Raw genomic sequence first — 23,916 nt, forward strand, 5'->3', positions numbered from 1 at the left:
TACTTATAGCATGCCTAACCCACATTTGTAAGCAAACTCCAGTCCCAGAAAGTCACGAGGCACTCTCACATACCTTTGTTGAGGTTAAACATTCACATTCACATCCTGAAACTTAAAACTAACACAGAAGTGCTTTTATGTGACAATCAATGATGGTTAATGTGTGCTTTATAAATACAGAAACACTGTTATCTCGGAGGTTACACTAGATGATTCATGATCTGTCCTGTGGCTGTGGGTTTTTCTTTCAGATGGGTGGGAGAATATCTCTTTCCCTAAAGACAAATATTATGTTACGCAAACAAATTTTTCTTTCTTTTTTCTTTTTTTTAATCTTGACAGTAGAATAATAAATGTAAGTGAACTAAATGTGACCCAAGTCTTATCAGACGAACCTGGTTATGGGGGCACAAAACATCAATATAGAACTAAAAACGGCAGGTTCACCTTTATTTTGTGAACTGACTTATCCCCCATCACACCAAGGATGATCTACAGAGAATTCAATTAAAAGAACCAAAGTTTAAACCTGCTGATTTAGGTCTAAACCTTACCGTCTGAAAAAAACAATATGGTCCCTCCTCTTAGCAAAATGAGTCTGGCTGAGAAAGAGAGTAATAGGCTGGTTTGCTGAAATTGCTCGTCTGGCCACCAGAGAGTGAGAGCTCGTTTTAAGTTAGTCTGATTAAGAGGCAGGTGCGATTGGCTAAAAATGGTTTTGATTTCCTCTCAGGGGTGATGTAAGGCATGTAGGGCCCGCTTGAACGCGAGTAACCCCGTCTGTTTTACCGAAAATAACCCGGGCACTGCAGCATCAGCACCAGGCAGCTGCGCAGGTGCGGCCTTTAAAGAGACAGAGGGGCCTCATGTTTACAGCGATGGAGCCAGACTTTATCATATGTATCAGCATTGGATGTATACACTTAGCACATCTATGCATATACAGGCTGTATATTGTACGTTACCCCAGCAAGAGACAGCCCCAAATAACCACAGAGCAGAAATCAGCACAAAAACATGTTTAAATTGCGGTCACAGAGGCCAATTTAATCAAGAAGGCTCTAGCAGTCACAGCGATATGAATATATTCAATTAACTGTTTATGAGTTCCCAGTTTAAGTTCAGTGTCCCAGCTTTAAATCCCCCCAGTATTCTTAAAATGTTTCGGAAATGTGCTTATTATCGATCAGCCCTGCTGTCGATTATTGTTCACAGGTTTTATTTCCAATTCATTAAAAAACACCAGGTCGGGATGACGATTTGATCTGTCAAAAAAACAAAACACTGTTTCCTCCACTAGCATCTTGCCAGCAACGCCCTGCATCCCAGACCGGCGTGCGCACCACACAGACGCACTAACCGGCGAGAGGATAACGGCGGCTGCTCTGTCGGGCTGCAGCTGATGCTACTGAAGCATCTGCAGCGCTGTTTGCTTGGTTTAGTGTGTGTGTCTGTGTGTGTGATTCCAGATGTCACCGACTGAGGATTGGCGTCCACACCGCTGCGGGGGATGTGTGTGAGTACAGGCCGTTTGGATGCGAGTTCGGGACGGACGGATTTCATGAAAGGAACAATCTCAGCGAGGGAAAACATGACAGTCTTCCCGCTCCCCTGACGATTCTCCGGGATGCAGTCATAGTCTGAGGCCGGACATGATCTTAATCTCAGGGATTGCTGTAGTTGATGCGGGATGATGTGCGCCGCACCCCGAGTGATATTGATAAGGGGAACACAGCTCGGTCCTTCACTGCCCCGCTGATTTTTGCTTGACTGTGGCTCGTAGTGATCATCTTCATCTATTTCTTTTTATTATTTCTTTTTTGATTTTTTTTGCTGGGCTGGGACTATTTGGGAGACCTTCTGATGTGGAAGGACTGGGCTGATTTGCCTGAAGGGATCAACTGAGCACTGTTGCTCTCACCCGGAGGGAAACCAGGGCTGAGCTGCTCACCTGGTCATTTCAACACAAGTATGTGAAATGTTTTGCGTGTATGCGCGTGCATGTGCAATGAAACACACTACATATTTAGAAATGACCAGTGAAGCCACTTTTACTGCAAGAATGTCCTCAGATCATACTAATGTATGACTCATCTACTTAAAAAAGTCACTTCTGCTAAATACTGTATCTGGCTTTCACCCTTTTACTGTTAACAGGTGCTTTTTGGAGAGATGTGAGCATCCCTCACCACCAATGGCAAGTCTCTGCAGGGCGCAGAATCAGTGCATATTGCACTGCTATACATTATAGTGATAACCATATTTCATCCCCCTGTATAGGAGACTTCTTCTATGGCTGTCTGAGCTCATGTGTCCTGTCTTTAGGGCCGCACATGGTGAAACACTGAGGCCTTCCTCTGACTGAGAGGCCATTAAAGTCTGTCAGGGTTTTACAACGCTTATATGCAGGCTTGTAATGGAAAGTCACTAATGGGAGGATGATCAATAGAAGCCTTGGTCAATCTTCATCACTGGCCCTCCTTTATCTGAGGATATTTTATTACACATACAGTAGGTCATCAGTGGCAGACACTGACTCAGAGTACTACTGCAAGCACTGCAAGGCTTGCATGACAGCAGCAGACGTTTGTAGCCTTTACAGTAATCGCTTAAACAGTTTGGATTTGCAAATACGCATCCCACAAATGTTTTCTGATATACTTTTACATCCATCCCAAATTTCAGTAGTATATGTGATCTGATTGGTGTCGTGTAATAATCGTCAGTGGTACCTGCAATGATCACACTTGGACATGGCTAAGTGGATGATCTGGCGTGGTTTGTGTATGTGTATATTGCATGCATTGCAATATCCTGTTTATTTGTATCTGTCCACAATGGCTAAAACTGTCCTAAAGACATAATCATATTATTATTATTATTATTATTACTGTTATTATATTATTATTATGGTCATTTCAGACTTGCATAACTAGGTTTTTCTTTTTCAAAATTATTTGGATGTAATTTTGTAATTTTATGCATTAGTTTTGTTCTCTTAAAATTAGACACATACAAGACTTTTATATTATAAGAAAGATGATTATAAATAGTATAAATAGTATGTAAATAGTAGCTTGTTAAATATACATACGACCCAGTAGTCTCCACATTACTATGAAGGACATGCCAGTAAGCAAGTTCCACAATTTTGGACAATATCACACAAAATTTGATATAAGCCTGCTGCTTAAACACAGACATTATTGATCAAATGCATCTATACCATTTTTTCATCAATGCACCAATATGTTTGGTGTAACATGAATCAAGTAAATTTCATTTGCCCAGATTCCAATTTAAGTTTTTGTACTTATGTAATAACATTACATGTGATCAAGTTACTTAGAGTCAGGACTTTGGGCCTACATCATTCACTCACACAATAGTACTTTAATATGTTTATGTTGATGTGTAACATCCACGTAGTTCATTTAAAGGTTCTTAATAAAAAAAACTCGTGCTGGTCAAAACCAGGCCACTCAATTAATTCCTTAAGCTGTCTGAATTAGGCCCGTTATCCCCCGAGTTAATTAAACTTAGTTCTAATAGTAATTTATGTGTGTCAAAACCTATTGACTATCATTAATGATTAATGAAATAACTGTGTTATAATTTTGTTTACACTTCCAACAGGCTGCTTTGACTCGGGGTGAATTTGTGTGAATCAGCAGAACTGCAAGTGTGCTGCAGGACTGAAACCAGATCCCAGCTCCTCACGCTCTGAATCTCATTCCCTTAAAACAGCCAGTCCATAGAATAAACTGTAATCAGATCATGTCCGGCACCTAGTTTTAGGATGATGTCTCCAGTTAAACTAAAACCATTCCTGGAACACACCCTTACGCACTCACCTCTGCTGAGCCTACAAAAGTCTATCAGTTTGTTCACTATGTAGAAATACTTCAAATGAATTAGAGCTGCTGCGTGCATAGTGCCGTTTACCGGCTAAAGTTTGAATTAATCTGGTTTATTATGGTGTCTTTTATTTCTAACTACATCTAGCACGTGACACAAAAACTATCTCTGTCAGCTATACTTTGTGATTAACGAAGCTTGCTTTGGTTCATTTATCAGGGGAGCTACACTTCATAACCTGTATAAAACCAGAGATACGAGACGCCATTGCTTTTGAAGCAGAGACTGACACGTCTCCCTCTCGCCCTCCCCTGCAGCCTTTCAGCATGGCTGAGAAGACGATCGAGCAGGGCTCGGTCAGCATCCCCATGGAGGAGACCAAACTTCATGGCGGAGCGCCTCAGGAGGCGCCGCTGCTCACCCACCTGAAGAAAGTGGAGAACCACATCACTGAGGCCCAACGCTTCTCCCACCTCCCACGCCGCTCCGCTGTGGACCTGGAGTTCAATGAGCTTTCGTACACCATCCGGGAGGGTCCGTGGTGGAGGAGGAGAGGTACGGGCAATGCTTAATTGACACAGTAACCATGATGGATGAGCAAGCAAACATTACCAATGGCGATCAATACGAGGAGGCCTTTAAAAGCCTTTGTGACATTTAAGAAAAACAATTTTTTCTTGTTGTTGTTATTTTCTGTTACCTTTCTCCATTATTCTGCCACATATATCCCAGCCCACTACACACACACACACTCACACTCACAGACCTCCACCATGTTGTAGCAGCCAGTGTGCCTGCAAGCTTTGCTGCGCTCAGCACAGTTTAGACATAGTAAATAATTTACACTTGCAGGTTGGCACGCTGCTTGCGTCTCTTTTGTGGCGATGGCGAGTCAAGCCCATGATTGAGCTGTTGAGCTTGAGCTTGTGAAATACAAACAGCGCTTAAACTCAACGCCCTTGTTGCTGATGAGCCTCCAGCCTTCAGTCGACTCGTCAAATAAACCACCCTCCGCAAACTGTTCGGTTTAGCTGCTTTTTTTAATGCTCTATATGCTCAAAAGGATGGGGGAATGTGAGGATAAAGGGTGCTTCAGAGGAATCCTTTATTTACACTAGGCACATGTTACCCTAGGAAAGCCTCTACATGATGCATTGCAGGTTGTGCTATTTTCAGTCTTTTGTAATATTGATGCGCATTATGAAAGCCTGGCAGAGGAGTATTGTGAAACCTGAATTCGTGGAGAGTATCAACAAGGAGCGAAGAGGAACAGCGAGGGTACCTCTAGCTTGGATCAATAATCCAGCGTTGCTTTGTCCATTGAAGCCCATGTTTTTTGGAGGCTAGTTTATTAAAATCAGCCCCTGGTTTGCTTCTGTTTTCTCATCGGGGTGCCTGCCTCAGCTCATCAGCCTGATGATGTGTGAACAGAAAGTGTTTCTCCATCAGCTTTTGCAAATTAAGTGGCTCCATTCATAAAGAGGTTCTCCTTGTCATTTTACCCTCTGTCCAAACTCGCTGAACCTCCGATCACGCCTCATACTGGGCCCATCCTGCCCATTTGTTTTAACCAGCAAGCCACACCTAACTTTCTAATTTCACCTGTGCTGGAGTTTATTCTGAGGGGCTTGTCTGTGTTTGTGCCTCATTTACCCAGCTAAGCTCAGAGCTGCTCCTCTCTGATCAAAGCTGCAAAGACAGTGTAACAGCACAGAGCTTAGAACTGCTGATCTGCTGTGTGCGTTTATATCAAGTAAAACACACACGTTTTTATATAATTCCCACTGAATTACACATTGTAGGACAGCAAAGAGGACGAGCCGTGAGCAAGTGACGTCATTTGTATTTAATGTGTTTAAGTCTTTTGGTTAGCGACACACTGCTTGTGAGTCACCTCTGAAAATCTCTGTGATGAGCAGGAAGCAGAAGAACTTGTAATGCAGTGAACGTAGTTTCTGTTTACTGTAAGTCAGTGGAGGAAGGTAATGCATGAGCCGTCCTCTGTCTGTGTTATTGTTATTGTGGGCCCTTTTGTCGTGAGGCCAGTTATTTATCGCTGCTAGGATGAAGCTACTGTGACCCGCTTTCATGTTGAGGATATTTTCCTCCCGAGGGAGATAACTGGTGAAACACTAGCTCATACTTAAAAGGGGAGGGAGGGAGGAAGGGAGAGTGGGAAATGTTTACATGCCCCCAGGCGATTTACTGTGAGTTGCTCATTGCACCTGCACTGATCATCTGGTTAGTAGACAAAGGAGGGTTGCTTTTATTTATTTTTTTGTTATATTTGCAGCTTATTCATTGAATGCTGCACTTCCCGTACCATTATCCTTTTAGGGCTAATCTCAAATCTGTAAAAGGAGTGGTTCATGCTCAAAATGGAGCATAGATGCTCAGTTCTGAGACTCTGTGATGGAAATCATGCATCCTGCTTCATCACTGACATTGTCTTGCAGAAAGATTATGGATAATTTTCATTAGCATTGATCAAATATGAAAATAAAATCTCTACATGACGTCTGCATGATCAAATGAAGGTAAACTGGGAGCCACTCTGTTTGTTTGCCGTACGAAGGCTGGATATTATCTATTAAATATTCTGATCCCTTCAGTTTAACAGAGCTGTTTCTTCCGTTAAACAGCCAGGCTGAAAATGAGGCTGTGAAGTGAGAAAGAACTTACACTTCTATCACTCGCTCTTCATCTCTTATTGAGGCCCGTGGCTCCATGATGCATTGGCTCTCACCAGTAGCCTATAGCACACCCACGTCTCTGACTGAAGTGTCAGCTGTGTGGAGGACAGCCTAGACATCGGGTTTTGACAGAGAAGAGGAATGCATGCAAAAAAAGGGTTGTGTCTCTGGTTTTGCTGCTTTTTTAAAGAAATCATTTTTGTGCATCAAATGTATAAAAATGTTGTAGACGTGCAAAGCGGTGAAGTATTCTTTCTTTTTTCAGTCTGTTGTGATGGATTGTGTTTTTTCCCCCCAACCAGGTAGTATTTTAGCAGACACTTCCTTTAAGGATAGAATGAAATTAGATGAAATAGATACCAGTGAACAAACAGTAAACTCCAAGTGTGAAGGGAAAAAAGAAGAAGGTTTGTTGGGAGAGATCTAATAATTTTCTTTCACTTTAGACATGTGATGACCACACCTGATGCTATTCCCCTTCTTTGACTTTGTCCATGAGATCAGGCTTTAGTCACTCACTGAATAGAGCAGGGAACAGTGAGGTGAGCCACATAATCTATGGCTCTCATGGCACTGGGTTATGTCCCTGCAAACCCACACAGATAAGGCCATTATCGTCCACGGCTTGTAGCATCAGGTTAGATCATCAGTATGCACCACATGCCATGGCATCACTGCTTCTCTGGCAGCAAGCAGCTCTGCTGTCTGAGTGGAGGCTGTCTGATGTTATAGCACTGAAAGGAGGAGGGGGCACTACTTTTAGGCTATTTAACTCAGAAGGCTGGCAGCTGTGCTGCTGAGACCCTAATTACACAGCTCAAGACAGGAAAATGTGTCCATACGGACACTGGAGAAATGGGTAAGGCGAGGGAGACATGCGTCAAAAGCCAGGGTACTTAAAGCTCCTTTTGACATTCGATTTCAAAAAGATTTCAGGTTTTCTGTCAGCTCTTAAGCTGGTTGTTTTTGCTGTTCCCATTGTGCCTGGAGAACTGCAAAGGTTAGAGAAGTTCATCATTAAAACTGGAGTCATCTTCATTTGCAAGCCACACCAAAGCAACCGTTTGTTAAAACCGCTGCATGGGAGTAATGACTGTGGTTCATCTGTTGGTGCTAGTGAGGGCATCATCATCTTAGATTACTGCTTTAATATGCACACTCCAAACCCCCTGCAGGTCTCAGAGACTCTGAGAGCCTGGATATGTCTGAACTATAGTGTTTTTTTAAAACTAAGCTAAATTTCTTTTTTCTTTCCCGCTTATGAGTAATATTTATGAGTTTTCAGTTTTTGGTATTTTTTAATTTTGTGCTTAATCTTTTGGAACATTTTGTTTTCATATCTTTTGCATTTAAAGGTTTTCTTTTCTTGAATTAGCCTTTTATTGTTCATCTTTCTTTTAAGCATTTTAACGCATTACACAGAGCAGTTGAAACTGTCTTTGTGCTAAACAAATAAACTTGGTTTCCTTTGTCTCGCGCCCGAACCCTAGCCCCCTCTAACTGCAGTTCAAGCTTCATTCTGTATGCCAACTTCACTTAAGAAGTCACTTCTAACAGCAAGTGCATCTCTAATTTACAATAAGACTCCCTTTGCTGGGTGGTGGGGATGCCATGGCCAATACCTCTGCACTGTGACTGACAGGACTCTTAGTTCTGCTTAAAAGTGGTATTTATCGTCTGGGACTTTAAGTGGTGGAGTGAAAATAGGCTTTCTACCTGCATAACCGTCTGTTGAAGCTCTTCTAAAATCAGTGAACTGAGTCCGTTCCAACATGAGACACAAAACTGCCTGTTTCACTGTTACACTGTCGGGAGGCTGAAAAGTTTTTTTTTAACAAGTAGTTTAAAAATGACCAAGCGGATGGGTCGTAGCACTTTACATTCCAACACAGGATATAAGAGTTCATTTCATGCTTTTGTCTGTTGTAAAGCCTGAGGGTGGTAACACATACATTCAACAAGAGGAGCGCAGACCTCCACAAAGCCAGCTATAGGGGAACAATGTTACATTGTTATATTTCATAAATATTCTTTTTGTTTTGTGTAGTGCATTAAACTAAATGGAAAGTGTCCTGTTGAAACTACTTGACATAGTTATTTTTATTTTTGACGATACAGTAAATGTGAACATGCATTCCAAGTGAATTACTACTAAATAAAGTAAGTTATTTGTCAATAACTGGACATGAATAACTTGAGCTGATTATATTTTATATCGCAGTGTATTTCTAATGAACTAAGCAGCTCATCCTCTGTCTCTTAACACTTTCTTTAAAGATATAATGTATTTGGGGTCAGTTTGAAAGAAAGGCAGATGTGACACGTAAACGTGAGGTCAGAGGTCAAATGTGACATGATATTTGGATGCAAACTATAATGCGATATTTAGTGTCATTTCCTAAATATTGCCAATACAAATAAAGGCAGCAGAAATGTAAGCGTAGTTTTAAAGATGAAGACATTTTATGAAAGTTTGACCTTATTTGACTTTGAAGAGGTCAGAGGTCGAAAGTAACATGATAGCTAGAATCCCAATGTGTTATTCCTTATATGCCTATATGTTGTCAGTACAAATAATGTCAGGAAGAAACATATAAAGCTATATATAACTATATAGCATTATTATCACTTTGACCTTCAGATCAATCTATTGAGGTCAGAGGTCAAATGTGGCATATTTAATACTTTTTAGGCTACTTTTAAAAGGTTTTTTTTTTTTTAACCAATAAATCTTTAAGTTGACCTTGAAGACTTGGTGGATGTAAGCCAGTTTTTAATGGGCTGTTAATATCACCCTACTCTGCACTCCTACAAAGTTTTATCAGAATTTAATCAAAACTTTGTTTACAGACAAACTGACACGTGAACGCTGTGAAAAACACAACCTCGTTGGCAAAGGTAATAAAGTGCAGTACTCCCGCTCTAAACACTTTGAACGAGCTGTTTATCAGATCAGGAGCATTCAGTTTTATTTTTCCATCGTTACTCTTTTTTTTCCACACAGTTCTTGTACTTCTCGTTCTCATCGTCTTTCCGTATCATTTCAGGGCCACATTAAAAAAATGAATAAATAAAAGATTAAATGAATAAGTGAAAGAGTTCAATTTGAATCCAAAGGAAGAAACGCTCACATTAGACCTTATAACATTTGGCCTAAAACCATGAGTGTTAACTTTGAAGTAATGCTTATAAGAATAACTGGTGAAATTAATCACATGATTATAAATAACTCAGCTTTTTTTTGTTGTTGTCAGGTTATAAAGCCCTCCTGAAGTGTCTGTCAGGAAGATTTAACAGCAGAGAGCTGATTGGTATCATGGGGCCTTCTGGAGCCGGAAAGTCCACACTGATGAATATTTTGGCGGGGTACAGGTGAGCCCTGCACTTGGAGTTATTGCAGATGTGGAAATGGAAGATTGAATGATATGCACATGAAGAGGTCTCTCTCATGCTCAGAAGCTGGTACTGTGTTTAAAAACAGGGAGACCGGCATGAAAGGTACAATCCTGGTGAACGGCCGACCGAGGGATTTGAGGACTTTCAGGAAAATGTCCTGCTACATCATGCAAGATGATATGCTGCTGCCACACCTCACTGCGAGGGAGGCCATGATGGTGAGGTCATTAAAAAAGTAAAATCTTAACTTCTCATTGAATCCTAGTTCAGCAATGACAGCTGAGTTCTGTCTGTCTTTCAGGTTTCCGCCAATCTGAAACTGAATGAGAGCATGCAGGTCAAAAAGGAGCTTGTAAGTCTGAACTTACTGATGGTATTTCTGCATTACGTGCAGAAGCGGTTGCTGATGTTAGGGGTGTGGAAATGAATAGAAATGTGTCTAGCTGCAGAGAGTTTTGCTTGCCATTAATACAAATGTTTCTGAGGTAATTTGGGGTAAAACTGCAAAAAAAATGAGGAGTCTTACTTTTTGATCATTTTAATTTTGGGGGACTTTTAAGTCACCACTTTAACCTGAAACAGTTGTCTAATAAGAATTTATATTATGCTATTTAGAGAAGCAGGGCACAGACAAGACAGAGGAGGTCAACCTAATAGTTGCCTGATATAATGGAAATCAATGACCTATAGCAGGGGTGCCAAAGGTAAGGTCCAGGGACCAGAATCGTCCAAACAAAAACTCCTGTCCGGCCCCCTGGACTGCTTTGGAAAATGTTAAGGAAGGCATAAATTTTGGACTTTTAATTGTATTTCATAAGTTTGACAGCTTTTCTTACAAATAATGACTTCCCACCCTTGTTCAAATTACAAATAATTAAGTAATTAAGTAATAGATAAACAGTTACCTACTATAGAATTTTTATTTTCAGTAAAATATTTTTAAAAAGAAATTTTCTGCTTCTTCTGTACAGTGACAGAAAGGTGGGTTTAACTGGTCTGGCCAAAGTAACATTAAAGTGGGCTGTGGCCCGTGATGCAAAATAGGTTTGACATCCCTGCCTTATATTATCACAGCTAACCCAAGCCACATTATCACATTGGAGCCAGAATACTTGTCTGATCCACATCAAACAACACTGAAGGCAGCAAAACACTGTATGCTGATGTGCAGCTGCAGTTGATGACCACTGTCTTGTCTGCAGTGAAATCCTTCTGCTGCACATCACAGCATACATCCATATTTGGCTTTGAAGTTAAATCTCTTTCATATTGCACACCTCTATTTTTAGCTTTGAGTAAGCGCGCCGTGGCGTTCCAACACTTCTCTTTGTTTGGGTTGAAGGTGGACGAGATCCTGACCGCTCTGGGCCTTCAGGAGTGTGCTCAGACACGTACCATCTCTCTCTCTGGGGGCCAGTGTAAAAGACTGGCCATTGCCCTGGAACTGGTTAACAATCCACCTGTCATGTTCTTTGATGAGCCCACCAGGTAGGACAACACTCATCTGGATTAACTCTGTGTGATTTCAGCTGAAATGCAGTCTAAATAGTGCATCTTTCTTTGCGTGTCCCATCCAAGTGGTCTGGACAGCGCGTCCTGCTTCCAGGTCGTTTCCCTCATGAAGTCCTTGGCTCAGGGAGGACGGACAATCATCTGTACCATTCATCAGCCCAGTGCCAAGCTCTTTGAGATGTTTGATAAGGTAACTTGAGTGCTCTTTCTCCTGGGCATGCCTCACCACCCATTAGCTGCAGCTCAGACCTAGACACTACATGCTTGCAGGGTTTGTTTCATGCAGCTGAAGCTGTGTGGCAGTCGATACCCGGCCCTGTTGTTTTGTCAGTTGTCGATGCATTATTCACGGAGCCATTGTGTTCAAAACTATGTTGATTACTCTGTACATGTGTTCTTATTCACCAGCTGTACATCCTCAGTCAGGGTCAGTGCATATACAAGGGCACAGTCCCTTACCTCATCCCTTATCTGAAGAACCTGGGTCTCCACTGCCCGACATATCATAATCCAGCTGATTTCAGTGAGTTGATTACAAGTGTATATCCATGCATAACTTTTTATATGTTATGCATCGTTCTCATTAGCTTGTCCTCTCTATTCCCAGTCATTGAGGTGGCATCGGGGGAGTACGGAGACCTGAACCCAGTGCTGTTTGACGCAGTCCAGGGCGGACTGTGCTCAGAGGAGGGCAAGAAGAACTCGAGGGACAAAACTGACTCCTCTTGTCCCTCACAGTGTCACAGTGTAAGTGATATCAGCGCTTTAACACATCACACACACCCTGTGTGTCTGGTATTTAACATTATTAAACCCCTGAAAGTACCAGACTTTACTCATTTTAAAGAATTGTTCATTTATTAGGAAAATTGATCAAATCTTGCTTTTTGTTGTCTCTGGTTTTCCTGGAATTAACCACGTTCGTTATTGTTGTCTACTTCTATTAACAATTAGATGCAGGCAACATATTTCTAAACTACAAAGCCACCATATAATAGAAATGATAAACGATACCTTTATAAAAAGTAGTAGTGCTGTACTTACTGGGGTTGTATTTCACCACAGATACTCAAATTGCTCACAGCTGAATGGGAACCTTAAAAATGCTGCTATGACAGCCAATAAAAAATATAATCAGTAGCTAAAAATTGAGGCAACAAAATAAATAAAAAATAGACCTTTCCTATTTCCTATTCACAGTAATACCTTTTAAATGGTACAATTTTTTCATCCCTACTCCACTGATCCGTCTCATTAGTCTCTATAAGCTGTCTTCTCACTATGTCTTTCTCAGCCCTATAATATAATAACTTAATAAGAGCATCAGCAAAAATGCTAGAACCGTGACTGTAAACCACCCACAGCTGTCTGCTTTACGGTTACTCCTGTTTAATGCATACTGCAGTTTTGCCCTGCTGCTTCCTTTAAGCGCAGTGAGGTCATTGATTTTCTCTGTTATTCTTTGTTATGCACTTATTACCCTTCTGATTCTGATTGAGCCAGAAGACAAACACCACTTTTGTATCTGTCCTTTAAATAAAACTACAGCTAGTGTGGATTTAGCTTAGATCTGCACAGGAAGTGGAGTTTTGAGTTTGAACCTGGTCCGTGTGGAGTTTGCGACCACTCCTCACGCTTCGAGCTTACTTTGGTTTCTTCATGAAAGCACACTGGGTTAATTCTGCTGTCACTGTGCCCTTGACCAAAGCAGTGGCCTACATGAAGAGCTGGCCCCTGGGTGCTGCTGCATCCTGATACTGCTCCTCCTAGTAATAATAATTAGAGAGAACATGTTTCCCTGTGGAGTTGAATAGAGATATCCTTATCGTCATAGTTTTCAATTTCATTTTTGTAAAACAAAACAAGTTATAGACAGTAAGTAAGCTGCAAGTGTCTCTGCCACTAGACAGAAACACTCTTGTTTAAAATACACCAAGAAATAATGCTACATGTTATCATTTTAACTGATATGAGTACTCTATTATTTCTAATTTTGCACAGGACACAGGAACACTTGAGAAGCATAGCTTCGCCACCAGTACATTCACACAGTTTTGCATCCTCTTCAAAAGAACCTTCATTACAATATGCAGAGATACGGTATAGTATTTACTCTATAAATATCTCCAGATTTTATCAATTAAAATTCACTTAAACTTTGTTTTTATTCTTGTCATGAGTTACAGACTTTTGAGTTTTATTTCTTTTTTTTCTCAAGGTGCTGACCCACCTTAGGGTGATGTCCCATCTGTCCATTGGAGTACTCATTGGCCTGCTCTATCTCAAAATTGGAAATGATGCCAGCAAGGTTTTCAACAACACTGGCTTCCTCTTCTTCTCTATGCTTTTCCTCATGTTTGCTGCCCTGATGCCCACAGTGCTAACCTGTAAGACTTGTCTTCTATGCAGAGAGTGGAAGTTGTTTGTCTGTTACAAGTGGAAAGTCTTTAAATGCCGCTGTTGTTCCACAGTTCCTCTAGAGATGTCTGTGTTTATGAGAGAACATCTTAACTACTGGTACAGCCTGAAGGCCTATTACTTGGCCAAAACCATGGCTGACATACCGTTCCAGGTAGTGTTTTGCTTTTTGAACACTTCGTATTTTGTGCATGCGTGGAGTACAGTTTAAACTAATTGCATTAAAAATGTGCTTCACAGGTGATTTGTCCAATTATGTACTGTAGTATAGTGTACTGGATGACAGAACAACCTGCAGAGGTGGGTCGCTACCTGCTCTTTATGGCCTTGTCTACATCCACAGCGCTGGTGGCGCAGTCGCTGGGTCTGCTTATAGGAGCTGCATCAACATCTCTGCAGGTAAGTAATGGAGTGTTCTCTCCCAACAACGTACAAGAAAAAATAAATGCACCCATGTGGTTTTATAATGATAGAGGCAAAGTTAAGCTACTTCATAATAAGTAGCTTGGTGCACCCCAAAAAGTACATAAGCAAAAGTACACAAGTACATGTACTATTTAAGATGGGGAAATATTGCTTCTTTTTTTTTTTTTTGCAAAATTACCAAGAAATTACACAATATTTAAAGTTGCTTACAGTGTAAGTTGTGTCTTCTTTTCTGTAAAATAACCCAAACTTATGCACAACTTAAAATTACTTAAAATGTAATTATTTGTTCTTTCCTGTATGGTACCTGAAGTTATGCAGTACTTAAACCTACTGATACACAATCTAAAATTACTTACACATTACTTAAAATTACTTAAAATGTAATTATTTCTTTGTTTCCTGTAAAAACCGGAGTTGTTACCTCCTTATTCTAGTGTCCCTGCCTAAGTATTTGTAGGTAAATATAATACATTGAAATTTCAAATAAAATACAATGAAATTTCATTTAATTACAGGGGAATTATACCCTTAGTTATGGGCTATATTATAAATGCTTGAATATGTAAAAATGGGCCTGTAGTGCACTGACTGAATTTCAGTAAAGAAAAAGATGTTTGTGTGTCAGATTTTGCTTTTTTCGCTGCTGGACTGTCTCTACTGTTTGAAATAAATCGAACGGGCTCACACAGCAGAGTTGTTACTACAGTGGGTGGTTTTAGTCATACATTTACTCTGAACAATGCTGCGAACATCTTGGCATTAAATGGCACTTTTTCACATGTAGCACACAACAAGAGATTGTGTGTGTCAGATGAGGTGTTGTAATCATTTATTGTTTAACGTAGGTGGAGGTGGTCACCCTTTATCAAAAAAGTATCCCTGCAATCCAAAATTTTTATTAACGAAATTTTCTGTGTTTTTGGTAAACTGGCTTTGTTTATTCTGGCAAGTCTGCATTTAGGAATGATAGCTTTGTTTAAAAGTGGAAGGTGTGAGGGTTGGGTTTTTAGAATAGAATAGAATAGAATAGAATAGAATAGAATAGAATAGAATAGCCCTTTATTGTCATTGTACATGTACAATGAAATTGTAGGTGCTCCTCTCCACTCACTAAATAGTAGACAGTAGGAATAAACTGCAAACAGGAGAAAACAGAAAGTCAAGATAGATATATACAAGATAAGATAAAAGGCATACAATGGAGAACAAAATAGTTGCAAAGTGCTCAGAGGTAGTGCAAAGTAAAGAAGCTGTTAATGAGTCTGGAGGTGTAGGACCTAATCGACCTGAGGTGCCAACCAGAGGGCAGCGGGTCAAACAGGTGGTGGGCGGGGTGCAAGGGGTCACCTGTGATGGCTCTGGTTCCTGAGACAGGAGGATCTGGCAATGGTCTCCAGGAGTGGCAAAGTGCAGCCAATGATTACCCTCTGCACAGCCTTTCTATTCTCAGTTGTGGCTCCTAAGGACCAAACACCCAGGCACTATGAGAGCACGCTCTCCACTGAGGAGCGGTAAAAGGCCAGCAGCAGCTTCTGGTCCACGTTATTCTTCCTCAGAATTTCCCAGGGGAGGGGTGGTTTCAAGCTGAGCAAAGAAGGTGTTGTGCTCCCCTGTGAGTTTGAGGCTGCTGTCGGGGGTTGTGGGGCTCTGTCCTTTGTAGTTACTGAAAGTTTGGATACCTCTCCACAACTGCTGGGTGTTGGTGGTGGTGAAGAAGCCCTCTATCCACCTCCTGCAGGCCTCCTTGGCCCATTTAATGCCATTCCTCAGGTTGGCGCTGGCAGTGCAGAACAGGGAAATGTCCCTCAGCCTGAAGGCTGAGTTATGAGTCATGAACAGAGCCTGTACTTCACTCGTTATCTAAGGTTTTCAGTTAGGAAAAACCTGGATGTCACATTCTCTACACAGCATTTAATGTAGAAAAGGACAGACTGAGTGGAGGTTTCCAGGTCCTTCTGTTCAAAGATTGACCAGTCTTTCAGATCAAAACAGAGCATCATCTGGCCATGTTTTAATGACATGGGTGCTTCGAGGGGTTTATTTCCTGAGGGGAATGCAGGCAGGGATGAGGAGCAGATAGAGGTGGTCAGATTGTCCTAGGTGGGGGAGGGGTGTTGCTCTGTAGGCACGCTTGATGTTACTGTGACCTTCTGTGAAGGCTTCTGTTGTTGGTGAGGCAAAGTTACACTGGATGCATTGTTAATACATTTCTGCAGATAGTTGGTTAATAAACCACACTGTTTCAGTTTTTATTTTGACATTTGTTCAATAAAAAACATAACATGTATGCAACATGTAAATAAAGAGAATGGTAAAAGGACTGGATCTTATATAACACTTATCTACTCTGCCTGAGACACTCAGTGCTTTATACAACTCACCTAATTCACTTTTTAAAAATGCTTTTTCTACATAAGTGCTTTCTGTCAAACATTCACAGTCCAATGGATGCATCAGAGAGCAACTTGTGATTAGTATCTTGCCGAACAGCCATCCCAGAATGGTGGATACTGTGTGTATTTATATAAAGGTTTCTTGACAGAGTTTGATAAGGTGTCTAGCTGATGTTTTAAAGTTATGCAATTACTTGGTTATTATATTTTTTAAATAACTTGTTATCCAGCACTGACGTGGATGCTGACAAGTATCCCAGACTTCGCAGTGGCATAGTGTCTTCTTACCACTTGTAGTTTGCCACAATGAATGATAAGGTCCTCAAAAATCTGTAATGCAATGCAATGGGGAAAAAAGCAGCACTTATAATGACAGTTCCACAATGTAACAGAACAAATTTTATATTGCAGAAAGTTGATTCAGTTCATCCGGACATTGTGTTATCTTCAGTCTCAGCTGACTGCAGATCTCCCAGCCTTATAAACAAGGCAGCTGCACAACAATCACAACGAGCAGCATCGCCTAACAATGAGCCATGAGCTCAGTTTGTGGTCATTAATATGCACATTACATTCAGAGAGCGTTGTGGCATGGTGGTTTGCAGCAACAAGGTCCTGGGTTTGAATCTCCTTTCTGTGTGGTCTTTGTATGTTCTCCCCAAGTCTGCACGGCTTCTCTCCGGGTACTCCAGCTTCCTCCCACAGTCCAAAGACATGTAGTTGGTGAGGTTAGGTTAACTTGCAATTTTAAATTGACTATAGGTTTAAATGTGAGTGTGAATGATCTGTGTGTCAGCCTTGCAACAGACTGGTAGCTTCTTCAGGGTGTGGCCCACCTCTTGGCTTCAGACGCTCCCTTCTTCTCAAGAAAAAAGGAAAAAGAACATGGATGGATAATATGCATATTAAAATGACAGTTAATCAGCAATGTGAAGATACTCTTAGGTACCCTCCTTGATCTAGACATGGTTGCTCTCCTTTTATACATATGGCCGTTTGCTCAAACCAGCTCTCCTCCATGTCTAGGCTGATCCTCATCCTCATCACTGAAAGAGTGCCCCCTACTCCGTAGGTATACGGTAACTAAACTGCAACATCCCACCTTTGATGTGGCTTCCCAGCGGTTCCCCAAGTCTCTGTAAACAGCACATATGGCCACTGAGCAAGGGTTATGATAATTTGCATATTAACAATCATGAAGCTGATCTTGTGTTAGGTAGTGGTGCTGGTTTTGATTGTTGTGCAGCTGTACTGTTAATATGGAGAATGTGCAGTCAGCTGAGATGGAAGAAATCACTTAGATGAGTTATAAATGTTCTTCTAACTGAAAAATGCTGTCTCCAGATGAACTGAATCAAGGTTCCTTAGCTGCATCATCAAGGATGCACCAAGCGTGCATTTTATAGAAAAAGTGACCAGTGTGCGCAAACAGCGGATAATGATAATGATCTAAAATGTTATACTACAATACTTTCTTTTGTCTGCTTACAAGGTAAGAAATTAACTTTTTCATATGATTTTTGCTGCTAATTCATTCCACAGGTGGCAACATTTGTGGGCCCAGTCACAGCCATACCTGTCCTCCTTTTCTCTGGCTTCTTTGTCAATTTTGACACCATTCCCAAATACCTACAGTGGAGTTCTTATGTTTCCTATGTCAGGTATGTCAGCTACCAATGAATTTCTAAGGCTGTTGAATAGAAAATCAAGCTTTTTCTAAACTCATTTTAGTAATTGGTTTCTGTGGTTTGACTGTCTACACTGACTCTCTTTAATCACCCACTTTTAGGTATGGCTTTGAGGGGGTGATACTCTCTATTTATGGGATGAACCGGTCTGAGCTTGAATGTCCAGACCCTGTGTGTAAGTTTCAAAAGCCAGAGGAGGTCTTGCAGCTGTTGGATGTGGAGGACGCAAAGCTTTACGTGGACTTCATGGTGCTGGGGGTTTTCTTCCTGATCCTCAGACTCGCCACTTACCTGGTTCTGCGCTACAAAGTCAAGTCAGAGCGTTAAGACGTCCAGAGGCACAGTGCTGATGGATATGGATGCTCATGAATATCCCAGAAGTGTGAGATAGTAAGAAAACCTATCCTCTCTCTTTTTCAGTTTCAACATTTCAAAATCAATCGAGTATGTGCTGCACCATTACTCAAACTGTACAGTATGGTACAGATTGAAAAGGTTTACTGATAAGAAAATGAAAAGTTTCAACTGTGAATTGTTGTTCCCTGCACACTGTTACTGTATGCCAGGTAATGGTCACCATCACCTTTCATAAATACAATAAAATATTGCTCAGTGGCACCATGAGTGGACAGAACACCCCCCAAAAAAGCAGATCGCATGTTTCATTAAGCTGAGAATTTTGAAAATGTACTTTTTTTGGTGACTCCAGGAAAGTGTTTGTAACTTGGAGCTTCTTAATCCAGTGCCTAAAAGGTATTTCAAGGCCCACAACAGAATCTGCTTAATTGACACAAAGAACAGCAGCCATCAAGATGACCCTGAAACGTGATTTCAAGTCAGATCCTCTGTTATTGCCAACAGAAAAGTGGAAGCCTTTTTTGGGGCTCATCTCTCTCTCCTGTAGGATAATCTTGTCAGGTGTCCTTACCAAAATGCACGACGTGGCGACTTGTCTTTATGGAACAGAAATCGACTGCCAGTGGATGACTCTCCTCGCTGGAGACCATTTTCGCAGGCCTTTTGCCCCAGCGCTCACAGTGATGGGACACTTTGCCTCGGATGAAGAGCTTGTGAATATGTTAAGCAATGTGTCTTATACAAAGACTGACATGGATTCGCCCCGCATCCGGCCCTAACGACTCCTTACTTGCTCCTGCACGTGTTTGCTTCTGCCACAACTCGGGAAGCATTGAGTGAATTGGGAGCGACACGTGAAAGCGAGTAAGCTGTTTGCAGCCTGATGCAGTGGGCCGTCTTCATCGCAGACAGAATAGCATTTTAGGTGAAGTGCAATAGAATATATTATGGCTAAAAAATAGCAAAAAAAAAGGAGAAGAAGAAGAAGAAAAAGTGTTGTTTGTCTAATCAGTGTCGCTCTTTTGACACAGTTCTTTGAAATGCTTGTTTCCACTCGTATGACTCTTTAGCTGCCTCCTCCCTGAGCTGAAAAAGGAAGTCCCCTCCTCCTTTCCTCCTCTTTCTCTCTGCTTTGCTGATGTCTGACAGATGCGTGTTGTTCAAAACAATGTTAGATACTTGAAATGCTGGCTGGGCGGTTTTTGTGCCTCTGAACTAGAATGATTTGAGTTTTCTCTGCTTCCTTGTTTGCACATACACTACACCTTATATCTACATACTGGCTCTCTATTTCTCTCTCTTACACACACACACACACGCAGAGGTACATTACAGACATACACACACACATCACCATGGCAATGTTTAGAAGAGCCTCTCCTAGTCACACGGCAATGCAAATATTTTCCAATAGACTTGCTATGAAATATTTCTTACTCCAACTATGCTACTTAGTAATCCTTATTATAATACTTCAAATAATGTGAGTATATAACCAATGATTGTACAGTGAGTATGTCATGCTGTAAACAAATGTACATTTGCACTTTTCAGTGTATCTTTATTGTTTTTTCTTATTTATTTGTATTTAGTTTTATTTTTTTAAACCTACAAGACGAGTGCTGCTTGAAAGTGCAATGGGGGAAAGAAAACGGCACATGGATGTTGCATGATCATCTTAGGAGTGAAATTTATGAGATATTAAATTTTAGAGTATGGGACAGTGGTTTTATTTCCTCATCCAAACATATCTGTCCCGCCACGTTTGAGGAGATGCGAATCCTCCGCTCTGCACTGAGCATTTCTTTTAGAACATCTGGAGCCACGTGTGCGTCACTAGTGCGGATTAAAGATGACACGATCAGGAGTGAAAAGAGGCGAATGTACGAGACGTCCTGGATGGAAGAAGGCAGGGATACAGAACAGAGAGCCAAATATGTCATTATGTAGCTAAAGAGGTTCGCAGTCTCTTTGGGAAGCAGCTGGATTGGAGAGCAGATCACTAATCACTAATCTGCTTCGCTGTTCAGCACAGAGTTGGCTGTGATTAATAGCAATAGTTCACATCGTGATGTTTATGAAACCTCCTGCAGTTTATAAGGTTTATGTTCTTCTTACCGGTTCTATTATGTGCAATAACCACACAAAGGCAACTCTGTGAGACCAATTACATGAAATGTGACGCTGAAATTTTTTCGTTGTAGTGCTTTCGTTGCTTGTGTTCAGTGACAAAAGCTAATGTAGGGAAATGGATTGTCAGAAAGATTGTCACCTCAAAGACCAAAGCGGGATCATAACATTTATTCTAATATCAGGATAATTATAGAAAAAATGCATGGAATGAAATAAAAGGTGTTTAAACTCAATTTTCCTACAAAAACAGATGATATGTGTTTTAAGTTTCTCTTTATCACTTTGCAAAATCATTTCACAGCTTCATCCGTTTGCTCATAAGAAGCCACCGGGCTTATTGTGCACTCGCATGGTAAAGAGTAATATGCAGGCTATCCCTACAGAAAGCTTGGACTCTTATTAAAAATGTGTGATGGGATTAGAGGTAGTTGTTTTATCTAATTTTCCGCTTAGAGTTTAATTTCTGATTTTAAAAAAATGCAAGTTCTGTATACTGAACGCTGTTCCGAGGATTATATTAAAGATCATTTATAACCTTTACCCTTTCTTTGTGAGATGATTTGATCGGACACTGATCGCTGATACTTTTTCCATAACCATATTTATACACTGAAGAGTAGCAAACACTTAATTATTTGTGATTCTTTCCAGTGCTCAGGAGTACACTCATCGTGAGCATTTTCACAAGACTCGTTTAGCTTTAAATTTACATTAGAGGCATTTAGGTAACCCAGTAGTAGCTCGGCTGCTGTTTCGTGCCATGTATTGATGCGAAAACCTCTTGAAACAGCTTTTTCAAATACGGGTGTGCTTTAAAACATAAATCATAAAGCTGAGGGGCGTGCAGGAAACATCAGGAAGAACCAGAAAATGATTTCCACATTTTATTGCACATTTTATAGCTCCGAAGCTCCCCAGTCCTGTTGACTTGGAGGGCAGTAATTGCAGAGAGGCACAATGTAGCAGGATGAGAGGGGCTGAAGTGTTTCCACGGATGTACATAATGGGTTTATCCAGAGTGGTGAAGCAGTTCAGTCATAAATTACGTTCCTCATCTCAGCAGAAGGTGACAAAAGAAAAGCAGCTTCAACGTAAACGCTCTTTTTCTACATTCACTGGGAAAATATTTAGTTGGGTCTGAATAGGAAGCTAGATTTCAAACTTAATCTACTCTCATTTTTTAAAATAGAGAGAAAATACATGAAAAAGCATGAAGAGAGAGGATATTCCTTCACTTTCTTTTGCTTATCCAGTTCAGACTTGTAGTGGGGCTGGATTCTGTCCCAGCTTTGATGGGGTGAGAGGGAGGTTACACTGAAAACATAAAGAGTGTTTTTAACTGTCCAAGTTCTTTGAGAGTTTTGCACAGCCTCAGAACGGACTTTAATAACTTGAAGATGATAAGGCTCTGCACTAGCACCTTGAGACAAATCAGCACGCTCGCTGGCCAATAAGGCAGCATTATAGCTAGTAAAGGAGCTGCCTGCCTGCCACTTTGCTCACCTAAAATCTAGGAAACTGAAAAAGCAAGGCAAGTTAGACTTCACGATTGTACTCAGAATAATGGGGTCATTGAAGGTAACTGCTAGTGTGAAATTCTAATGTGTTTCACTGTTGGATAAACTGGTCAGAGATGAAACTCATTAGGTAGGCTTGGTGATCCCAGCAGGCCCGATATCCCATGAACTCTTACCTGCATTGAAATATAAATAAAACACATAAAAGTGGTAGAGGCACAGCATTAATATTCTTCAACTCCCACTGAAGCTTTATTTAATGAACTACACGGCCTTGAAAGATAAAGACAGAGAATGATAACACGGCTCTCTGCTGTTACAGCTCTGTAAAGTGCAGCTGGTGTTTCAATGCTTGGAGGGCTCTCTGAGTATTCCCTATCACCACACAGTGAAGATGATGTTCAAAAACACCTCATAATAAACTCTTACACAGCCAGCTGCAGATCTGTAGGCCCTGATCAAGGATGCAGTCAATTGTAGCATTTAATGACAGTGAAATGCAAATGTGGCTCAAGAGGTTCATTAGAAAAGAATGGTGGAGGTTGCAATAACTTCACTGGACAGATGCTTCTCAGGTTGCTAATGTGGACCTCAACAGAGCTGACCCCATAACTAAGCATGTGACGCAAGGTTACTTTATGATGATGGTAAAACATCTAATTAAAGGGACAAGATATTAGTAATCAAAACAAAGGGGTCACTTCTTCTCAAACAAAGTAATGCTATATAATCAAATCATACCTGGTTAATGAATTTAAAACAGTGCAAAAAGCAATTGAATAAACTAAGTAAAAATAACAATTAAATGAAATAATTCAAGGTAGTTGAACACGTTATTGTTTTCAGCTCAGTTTAGTTTCAGTTAGTTTCCACAGTGTCATTGCTACTGTTTTAATCTTTTAATTAGTACCTGTGTGATTATTTAAGCTCAGTACAATGTTCTGATACAGACATGTGGCTTTCAGTCATAATGATAGCCCCTTATCAGTAGACATACTGGTTAATGCCAGTTATGTTGACAAATGTAACCAAATTGACAAAAACTAACTATTAAAAAAATATTATGTTATTTTGGTTAGCTTTTTGGTAGATGTTATGATCCTATAGTAGCTTTCTTTTTCCACTAATAAATAAATAAATAGCAGTCCATTAGTCCAAATTATAGGTTATCGTCTCAAAACTTTGACTCACAAACTTCTGAGAAAATAACTCAAAACTGAGGGGGGGACTTCCCGTTATTAAGTCGAAATTTTGAGATAAATAAACTTTTGACTAGCTTTGACTAGTTTTTTTTAGAGGTGGAAACAATCCTCCATTGGTTTCAGTTACTTAACAAAAAATAAAGTTTAAAAAAAATGTATTTTACCTTTCGTTTTCACACTTTTATGCCAAGTGAATCGTTTCAGAAACACCCCCTCGCTTAGCTTCCGGGTTGGTTTTCCGCGGCTCCTTCAGGAAGTTTCATCTTGCCGTATATTTCATCTTTGCTGTGGACCGGCATTTTCCCACAACACCCCGCTCC

General features: G+C 40.7%; 1 protein-coding gene across 3 annotated transcripts; it reads left to right on the forward strand.

The window, feature by feature from the left end:
- Positions 1 to 4,178: 4,178 nt before the first annotated feature.
- On the forward strand, positions 4,179 to 18,714 carry abcg4a (ATP-binding cassette, sub-family G (WHITE), member 4a). Of its 3 annotated transcripts, none has more exons than XM_085363655.1 (15): positions 4,179 to 4,413; positions 7,083 to 7,112; positions 9,806 to 9,923; positions 10,033 to 10,165; positions 10,249 to 10,299; positions 11,290 to 11,435; positions 11,526 to 11,649; positions 11,868 to 11,982; positions 12,067 to 12,206; positions 13,461 to 13,559; positions 13,678 to 13,846; positions 13,931 to 14,031; positions 14,118 to 14,276; positions 18,242 to 18,360; positions 18,489 to 18,714. In XM_085363655.1, exons 1-15 carry the CDS (start codon positions 4,185 to 4,187, stop codon positions 18,712 to 18,714), a joined length of 1,959 nt encoding a protein of 652 aa, XP_085219781.1. In that variant the 5' UTR covers positions 4,179 to 4,184. The 3 variants fall into 3 exon arrangements, with proteins under 3 accessions (XP_085219781.1, XP_085219779.1, XP_085219780.1); XM_085363653.1 differs by lacking the exon at positions 7,083 to 7,112 and adding an exon at positions 9,402 to 9,449 and having other exon boundaries at positions 4,185 to 4,413; XM_085363654.1 differs by lacking the exon at positions 7,083 to 7,112 and having other exon boundaries at positions 4,185 to 4,413.
- Positions 18,715 to 23,916: the final 5,202 nt, after the last annotated feature.

This window comes from Diplotaxodon limnothrissa, linkage group LG10 (assembly GCF_057381915.1).
Source record: "Diplotaxodon limnothrissa isolate DT_005_m linkage group LG10, D_limnothrissa_male_GT1.1, whole genome shotgun sequence".
In the NCBI taxonomy this organism is placed as follows: Eukaryota; Metazoa; Chordata; class Actinopteri; order Cichliformes; family Cichlidae; genus Diplotaxodon; species Diplotaxodon limnothrissa.